The following is a 9,520-nucleotide window of genomic DNA, read 5'->3' as shown; positions in this document are numbered from 1 at the left end:
CCCATCCTTCATCCCAAGCGCAGTGGGAAAAACAGCCTCCCGCCACCCCCAAGGCAGCATCTCCGGGAAGCAGAGCTTCCTTCTGGTGGCCTCTTCTCTACTGTCTTGCTTTTGCAGCGTTTTTATATCTCTTCTGAGTCTTACCTCCTGGAATTACTGCCTTCTATACCACACTGCCCTTTATCATACCCCTTCACTCCTATTATTGAAAGTTTGGGGGTAAAAACATAGGTGCAGCGCCATCAGTAACAACTTAAAACTGAATATCAGCCACTGCAGCCCTGGAAATCCATCAGCCCTTCATGGTCACTTGGAATTCTCTGCATGTAAGCCAAGTCTCACCATAGGCCCCCAATTACTCCATTCCCCTCACACCCAGAGCCCTCTTTCCCTCTCCAAGACTCTCTTCCTTCCCCTCTGTAGCTCCCAGCCTCCAATTCCCAAATCCCTGTACCTGTCTGTTAAAGAAGAGTTTGGTCGTCTGAATGACACCCCAAACTCTACCTCTAACCTGTGATTGTATTTCCAAAGCTTCATTGTGATTTTCTGTTCAGCAAAAAAACCATCTATTGTCTTCATCTTTTAGCAACCCATATTACCTGCCAAAGCTTTAAAATCATAGTTTTCCCTTTAAATGATCAAACTGCTGGAATCAGGTGAAATTTCAGGGTTCTGTGTTAGCCGTCTTCCCACTGAATCCTTCTTAGTCAGAAATAGGCTGGGAGCCATTATCACATGTTGAAAATTCAAAATCCTGCTCCTCAAACTTTGCTGAATGATCTCAGAATCATTCTGCCCTTAGTCCTTCTCTTTTTTTACATGATTAATGAAACTTTGTTGCTTTATTCTTTCAAAATATCTCTAGCTATACTAGCTATTTGATACCTTCCTATTTAAGGTTGGCTATTCTTCGAGGGACTTTTGTAGTCATTTTTTTTTTTATATTCCATCCAATGTATTACTAAACACAATCATTTCCACATGGAAACAGTGTTGATTCTGCAAAAAAAATCAGTAAAGCCATCACTGTCTTAGCATCCTTGATAATTTTATCTTCTAGCTTGTGTTTGGTAAATGAAGTCCACAGGGACAATGGAAACACAAGCAAAGAGATACATGCAGTATGTTGTCTGCCATTCCAAAACGTGTTTAAAATACCCCATGAATCTAGAATTCTCAGTGGATCCCCAACGGTGAGAATTCACCCACCCAAGACTCAACATGAGTGCAAGGCAACTGTGTTATGTCTTCAATAGAGTACGCTGGGTGCTGACATCCCTGAAAGGCCACATTTTTCCCTTAGAACCTGAACTGGTTTCAAATGCGTAATGTAGACAGTGGTGTCCTAAGAAACATGAATAATCAAGGAACCAGATCATATTCTTTCTTACTTGTGTTACTTCCTTGTATGATGCTAACTTTTCCTTTGTTTTGAAAACAATAACATAACAGTGAAGGGCAAGATAGGGCAACCCATAGTTCCTTTTGCTTTCAGTCCTCCCTTACACATCAATAAGCCTAACTAAGGTAGGGAGTGCTGGTAGGGCTTGTGCAAAAAACAAAGTGTGGTTAAAACAGTTGAGTTCATTTTGTGGAGCATTCCCATGGTCCTGATAAGGATAAAATACACACACGCGTACGAGCTATGAAATACAAATTGTGTGATTTCTGTGATTCCACATATCAGTTAAATGCACTTATATTTGCTTTTAAAACTGGTTTCGCAATGGATGGATTGGGAGTTTGAGATTAGCAGATGCAAACTATTCTACATAGAATGGATAAACAACAAGGTCTTACTGTATAGCACAGGGAATTATAGTCAATATCCTGTGATAAACTATAATGGAAAAGAATATGAAAAAGAATATATATACACATATATAGAACTGAATCACTTTGCTGTACACCAGAAACTAACACAACATTGTAAATCAAGAATGCTTCAATAACAAATTAATTAAAATAAAATAAAATGTAATGAGCTTCGCATAAAGATGGATGGTAAAATTCATGCTAATAATTTAAAATTTTATTACTTTTTCTTTACTTAGGATATTAAATAACAGTTTCTGAAATGATGTGAAAATCTGAGAGACACACTGCGAATAAAGGGAAAAGCTTTATATTACATAGCTTTAATTGTACTTTCCCCTGTTTTTTGAACAAGGGACCTGCGTTTTCAATTTGCTCTGGGCCCACAAATAGTGTAGCCAGCCCTGCAACATGGGAGAAATGGAAGTCACTTCCCTGGCTGTCTAGCCAAGGGCAGCAAAACAAAGATGTAAATAAATAATTCACAACATTATGTTCGCTAACGATAAGCACCGGGCAGAAAACTAAGGAGGCCAGGATGGCCAGGGCAAGTCAGAGGGGATCTGGGAATTAGATCTTGAAGCCCTGCAAGCAATGCCAAAGACTGGATTTTAGGAATTTGTTGTTATGCTATCATTTTCATCAGAGTAACAAGATCTGATTTATGTTTCCGAAAGCATCGTTTCGGCTGCGGTGGCTGTGTGGGGAGTAGCCTGGAGGGAGGCAGGAGCGGAAGTCAGGATAACGTTGCAGTTCAGGCAATGCTGGAGGTCCAGGCCAGCGCAGCTTCCCTCGGAGGTGGGGACGTGAGGGCTGCTGGAGGGGAGCCCCGCAGGGCACCGCAGCGCCTTCACCGATGTGGGAGGACTGCTGAAGGAGTAGGTACGGGAGGAACCAAAAGTTAGGTTTTGAACTTTTAAATTTGCATGGCCTCAAAGCAAAGACGTCTAATCGTCCTCAAATATGCACAAAACCCCTCCCATCCCGGCTTTGGCTGCGCGCTTAGAAAGCGGCTGCCCTGGAGGCCGGGCCAGTCCTCCAGAGCACCGAGAGCGCCGGCCAGAGCGGTGGCATCCCCTCCCGACCGCAAGGATGTCTGCTGACGCGGCGGAACCAACGAGGCGCCTGCGCATGGGCGCTCGGCGGCACCGTCAGCTTTTACGTCATCGCGGGCGCGACGCCCCGAGGGACAGTCTGAGGTCCGGCTCGGCGGGGAGGTTTGGTGGCGGGACCGGCCGGGAAAATGCCAGTGGCGGTGATGGCGGAAAGTTCCTTTAGTTTCAGAAAGTTGCTGGATCAGTGCGAGAACCAGGAGCTCGAGGTAACCATTCGCCTCGTGGGGTCGCGCGTGGCTTCGGGCCGCGCCGGTCTCCAGGGTAACGGGGCCTGGGGCCCGCGGGGCTTGGGGCCGGCCGCCTGCGGGCGCGGGAGCTGGGCGTGTGGGGTCCGGGCCGCCGGGGCCTGCTCCGAAGGCTAAGCAGCCAGGCCTGGCCTCCCCGAACTCGCTCGGAGCTTTCTGTTGTTTGTCTTCAGCTAGTGAGCCCGAAAACGCTGTGCATCTTTGCTCCTAACATCCTTTATGCTTCTCGTATTAAACTAAATCTCTTTCCTCCCCATTGTGGGGAGAGGTGGCGAATGTGGATATTATTAAAGACGTTTGTGCAGGCATACACACAGACCAAGAAAATGTGATCATTGTAACTTTTTATTCGGAAAACCCTTCTTAGTCTCCTGTTATCACTGAAGCTTACCGTTTGTTTTCATTAGGGCAGGTGAAAGTTATATCATGCAACTACTAAAGTAATTAAGGGTTGTTGTTTTTTTTTTTCTTAGAAAGGCCCTTAAAGACATTTATAGCATTGGTATAAAAAGCTAATTAACCAAAGGAGGCAACTGCCAAGAAGCAGCCGCTCTCTAACAGACACTTAATAGATGTCTTCTGAATGAATTAAAATTGAATGGGGGGGAGTAGTGTCTTTGTAACTCAGCTGTGATGTTTTTCTCTTTATTACTCATTTATGTAGCTATTCAACGTATTTGGTATAATGGGCAGAATCATATTGCTTTAGGAATCTGTTGGAAATACTTTCTATAATAGTGAAGCTATTTAAATAAGAATTTGAGAACTGGGAAAGGGATCCCATTTAAATACTCTTGTGCGTATGAAGACACAGAGGCCCAGAGGGGGAGAAATCACATCTGATGACAGATCTAAACTTAATACTCTGGGTTTTTAGTGTGAGATACTTCTCTAAGCTGTTTCTCCATCTGTAATAGTAAGTACTATAAAATATACTTACTCTTTAGATGAGTTAAGAAAATACTTTTAAAAATATAAAAGTATAAGAATAAATGAGGTTTTTTTCTTTTGTTTTTTGACCTTACAGGCTCCAGGAGGAATTGCCACACCCCCAGTGTACGGTCAGCTTCTAGCTTTATATCTGCTTTATAATGACATGTAAGTACCTTTTACCTAAAGCTAAGAGAAGCATCTTCCTCAAGAAATTATTCTTGCATTGAAGTACCATCACTAAAGCATAGGCACAAGGAACTATACTTTTTAGTGTAATACTTAATATGTTTATTTCGTATATTGAATCATGACTTAAGAAATTATGATTAGGCTGAGTTATTTTAAAATACACCTGTGTTACATATACCTTGTAAAAAACATTCCAATTTGTTATGAGAAACTGCATTGTCAGTAAATTCCTTTAAATCTATTGATCTTTTCTTTATTCTCTTGTTATAAAACCTCTGTCTTTTATGACCTCTGTTTACTTAACTTCACATGTAAAGTTTACTTAACTGTTTACTTAAACTGTTTACTTAACTTCACAGTCTCTATTGAGACTGAGAGAAACTGCAAGGGAAGATTGAGAAGACTTAAGAGGAATTTGTTACTAACATGTATGACAGTTCTTGAAAGGTTTTTGTTTTTTAATTATTCCTAATTCACGTTCGTTGAAGAAAAGTCGGAAAGTACGGTTGTGCAAAAAGAGTCCCTTGTAGTTCTGCAACCCACTGACGGTTACTGTGAAATTTTGTTTTAAATTCTTCTAAACCTTTTCATTTCATACCTTTTAAACTAAACTGAGATTTTCATTATTCACGTAGCATATAAATTATCTGTTTCCTGTTTTATAATCTGTCGTCATATGCTTGATGTCATTCAAGCTTGCGAACTCTTTAAAAAAAAAAAACTACCTTGAAGTTTTGGTGGCTCTATATCCACTAGTAGGACGAGGGGTCATGATAAGGAGAAAAGCATTGTGTACTGTGTGTATTGTCAGGGAATGCCAGGACCCTGAAAGTGTATGAATTTGTTTATTTTATATATGAATAAATTATTTAGGCAGTTCTATTTAAGTCTTTGTAGTGCTGCCTCAATTTAAGATCTGTATTATTAATAAAAAAGTTCACTAAAAATGGCAAAACATTACTTTGGTAAAAATATTTCATGTCTTTTATCTGGAAAACCACTGTTACTTTCCCTGGATAAATTCATTATATGAATTTCACTCTGTATTTTATAGAGTATTTTAAAGTATATTTCTGGGATCTAGAATTTTAAACATTTGCGGAGGTGATTTTTTTTAATTGCTTATTCTTTCTTGGGGGGATGTAAATTAGGAATAATGCAAGATATCTTTGGAAAAGAATACCACCTGCTATAAAATCTGTAAGTAGTCTTCAATATACCTTACTACTTTAATATAGTAATGACATTCATTTCAAAAGCAGTCTCTTAAAAGTTTGTTTTCTTTTTCATGTGGATCACAGAAATAGATATTAAACTGGTATTAAAGTTTAAGAATAGATCTACAAATTCCTCTAATCGGAAATTTTAATTTCCCTTGGATGGTACAGAAATCTGTGCTCAACTCCTGTTCATCAGATTTCTTAAGACACTTCGTAGACGTGTCACTTTACGCAATAAACAACTGGGTCAGTTTAGGTAAAAGTTTGGTTTTTGATTGTTAGTTTTTATTTTTTAACTGATTAGTGCTGTTTCCTATAATGGTATTTATTTTGCAACTAGTATTATTTACAAGAGCACTCTAAAAATAATAATTATTCAGAGCATTAAGATTATTTTTGCTAATTAGGATTTTAGATTTCTTGTTTTTCATGTGAGAATAGATGAACTCACTTAAAAGTTTCTTCCAAAATGGAATGAAGTAAATTTTTAATTTCAGGTGATTCACTGTGTCTAGCATAAATGTGAAGTGAATTTTTTGTACATTCACAGAGCCTTAGTAAGAATTCACCTAAATTCCTTTGTTCATTATTGATATTCAGCAGCAGATCAGATTAGCATTTATACTCTCTTTCTTTCCTCCACATTCTATTAAGTAAGTTTGGAATGTTCCTCCAGCTTCATTGGTTTAAAATAAAGCTGTAAATTAGATGCACAGTTTCAGTGATATTAGTGGGAACTTTATCCTTAGGCTACATTTTATGACACCTTAGATTGGGAGTCTATATTATTAGCCATTTTGCTACTATTTTTGCCCTGAGAATAGATACATGTATTTTATGTACATGTATATGTGGATTAGTACATGTTCTGTATATTATAAGTATATATGAAATGTAAATAAATGTATATCTTCAAAAAACAATGTTTCAGATAACTAATTCCTAAATTTATTTGTGAAATATTGTTGGACTACTTTCTCATGCCTTAATTTTCTGTTATAATAAAACATGCAAATAAATTCTACAGTACTGTTCAAAGCATTTGAAAATCTTTTTGATAGTGGTTGGGCTGAAAAAGTAATTACACCTCTTAAAAGAAATGTTGAATTATGTTTTAAGATACAGTTGTTGGTATGTGTGCAGAGTGAATATCCTCAAATGAGGCAATGATATTTATTGCAGGCAAATTCTGAACTTGGGGGAATTTGGTCGGTAGGACAAAGAATCTGGCAGAGAGATTTCCCCGGGATCTATACCACCATCAGCGCTCACCCGTGGTCTGAGACGGTCCAGCCAATCATGGAGGCACTTAGAGGTAGTGTTTCTTTGTGGCTCAGAATTAAGTCAGACTAGACCTGTTCCCCTAAGGTGCCGGGGTGTTGAAGTAAGTCGATAATGTGTGTGAAAATAGGTACACTCTGCTAGGTGAGTAGGGTTTTCAGAAGTCTTTTTTAGATTTGCTGTAATCATGCTTTGATTTCACGTTGCTTGAGTTTATATCGGCAGCTGAGGGCCTCACTGTCAATTTAATTCTAGAAGTGAAGTTGCGTGTCAGTAAGAGGTGTTTTTTTTTGCTACTGAAATGAAATGTAATATTCTAGTAAGTCCAAGTCATGAGTTGGATAAGATTTCAAGCCCGCATGTTTGAAAGTAGAGACTGCTTTGGACTCTGTGGACCTCAGCATTTGATGGGGTTGTCTCCAGCTTCTGGATTTATGATTAATCAATTCAGTACGCAGATGCTCGAACTTTTTTTAATCATGCTGAAAGATTGCAAGTCTGCTGCGACATAGCACTGATCCTGCAACAAAACTCCACCGTGCTTCTCTCTTTCCATTCTCCCACCCCCAGCGTTTGCTTCCAGTCTTCTTGGTTCCCCCTCTTATATGTTGTTGTACCCTTACTTCTCGTTACGTTGTTTCTCTGGTCACGGCCTGCCCTCACTGTCCGCCCTTCTGCTCTGGAGGCGTCAGCGAGCAGAAGTTGTTGAGAATTGCTCATCACTGGCGGGGCGTGTCAGCTTTTCAGGGGGCAGGAGGTAGAGATTGCTTCTGAGGTGTAACCTGGTTCTTGGCATGGTAAAGCAGAACAGTGCGAGTGAGAAAACAGGAGGCACTCACTTTAAGCGTGGGGGAAATGAGCGGGAGCCCGGGGCCAGCAGCTGGCTGGGAGGGAGGTGTGGGGAGTATTACTGAGCTGCCCTGGTGCGGTAGGGGCAGCTTCGGGTCTTCGCCCTGGAAACAGCCTTAACCTCTTTGCATAAGCCCTGAGGAGCTGGGATACAGAGCTTCAGCCAGAGCAAGACAGGGAGGGCAGAGGAAATACATTCCCTGCCCTGCAGAATCCCATTCACCGAGTGAGGGAGCCCAGGTGCCACAGGCCTGGGTGGCCATCCGCCCTGGAATTTAAGGGCAGAGGTGGGTTGGGAAGGACCGCAAGCTCACCTTCCCTTGTGTCTCCAGTGCCGGCAGTTGGCAGTTCCTGGTAGATAATAGGCACATTTAAGTATTTGTTGAACGAAAGAATGAGCATTCTCTTAGGGTCTCCCCAGGACTGTCCCAGGATGAATTGCCAGCAATATGAGGTGCGAGCTCAACTTACTCCACCTTCCAGCTTGTCGTTGTAACGTGTGCCCTCCTGAGGTCACACATCTCATAGATCTCCCGGGCCACATAGTGACTGGGGAGAATGCGGATGTCAGATTCATTGGTGCTGAGAGGTTAAACGCCGCCTGAGTGTCTGACTGATGCTGCGGGTCACTGAGCCTTGATTTCTGCTTTCCTTGGCAGTCTGCTGTGCCTCCCCTTGTGTGTTTCTCTTCTCTCCATTCTGTTTTTCTCTTTCATTCACATTCTATTCTTGTTCTGTTCCCCATGTTTTTCAAGTCTGAAATCTGACCAGAGTACTTGAACTAAAGTGAATGTTTTTAAAATTGGCAAGCTTACCGAATGAATGTAGTTTTTGGTGCACACTTGTATTTTCCTCTTTCATTGTTGCTCTCGGTTCTTTTCCACTGAATGTCTGCAGCCTTGAACAGAAAAACTTCCTTTATCCCTAAGCTGTATTAGAAGTCTGATTTAAGGTCGTTTGCTGAGAGCTGGTAGCAAGAAGGAAGGAATTGGAAGAGGAGCAAACAGTGGCTCAGTGAAAGCCAGGGAGGGTGTCAGCCTCAGTGAGAAATGACGAAACGTGATTGACCGTCCGCGATTTTTAAGGCAGATTGGGAGCACAAAGCCTAAGGCTGGGGTCGGGCCCGCTTGGGTCCTGGTGAGACCTTCCACAAGCCTGTGTTCAGCACATACTTCCTTAGAGATGCTGGGCCCCTCGGGGGATATAAAGATATAAAAGCCCTCCTGTAGAGAAGTTCCGGATGTAATTGAGATGATGGGGTGGGGAGGGGTGCAGTGTACACCATAGGTGGTAAAAGATTGCTTGGTAATAAGTAAACATTGCTGTGAGTTCAGAGAAGGGCGGAGATTGCAGTGACTCCAGTGCCACAGGGAGAGTTTATAAACAGACCTAGGGCTAGAGGAGAGGAGGGCGGTTCAGACCACGCGGCAGCTGAAACCCAGCGCCCGGCGGTGAGAAGGTGTAAGGCTCCCGTGAGAGCCAGCAGGCTGCTGTGGAGCAAAGTGTGTCTGCGGGGACGGGTGTGGCTGTTAGGCGGGGTCCCGGGGTGGAGAGCGGATGTTCTTATGTTGCAGGGCCGTCTCGTACGTGGATACTTGCCTATTGAGTGTGGAAAGTGAAGCCCAGAATACTTCCTGAGCATGTTGAAGGCAGGTGGCGGATCCTTTGTGTTACTGGAGGAGCAGTGGCGGGAAGACGGGCCAGCTGGGCTCCACTTCCTACCGTTTGGGTGTTGTCTCTGCCTCATTCCTGAGTTATTGAACGTGGAAATTTAAGCCTGGGGCGGGGGTGGGGATCCCACATGTGGTCTCCAGGGAGGAGGTTTTGTTGCTGGAATTGCTCGCAGCCCCTTTTCTGTGAGGCTCAGGCATTC

At 42.2% G+C, this 9,520-nt stretch overlaps 1 protein-coding gene across 5 annotated transcripts in view; it reads left to right on the top strand.

Annotated features, from left to right (window-relative positions):
* The first annotated feature begins 2,963 nt into the window (after positions 1 to 2,963).
* The window catches only part of COPS8 (COP9 signalosome subunit 8), a 36,561-nt gene continuing 30,004 nt past the window's right edge, over positions 2,964 to 9,520 (top strand). For 2 of the 5 annotated variants that reach the window (XM_082396885.1, XM_082396884.1), the window contains exons 1-4: positions 2,964 to 3,136; positions 4,203 to 4,273; positions 5,449 to 5,497; positions 6,700 to 6,832. In XM_082396885.1, the coding sequence (XP_082253011.1) occupies positions 3,059 to 3,136; positions 4,203 to 4,273; positions 5,449 to 5,497; positions 6,700 to 6,832 (331 nt within the window). In that variant the 5' untranslated portion in view covers positions 2,964 to 3,058. The remainder of the gene's footprint in view (positions 3,137 to 4,202; positions 4,274 to 5,448; positions 5,498 to 6,699; positions 6,833 to 9,520) is intronic. The other 3 variants (XM_082396886.1, XM_082396883.1, XM_082396882.1) reach the window with 2 other exon arrangements.

The sequence above is a fragment of the Balaenoptera borealis genome (genome assembly GCF_965194805.1).
Source record: "Balaenoptera borealis genome assembly, chromosome: 6".
Classification (NCBI taxonomy): domain Eukaryota; kingdom Metazoa; phylum Chordata; class Mammalia; order Artiodactyla; family Balaenopteridae; genus Balaenoptera; species Balaenoptera borealis.
This window is presented reverse-complemented; position numbering and strand designations above follow the sequence as displayed.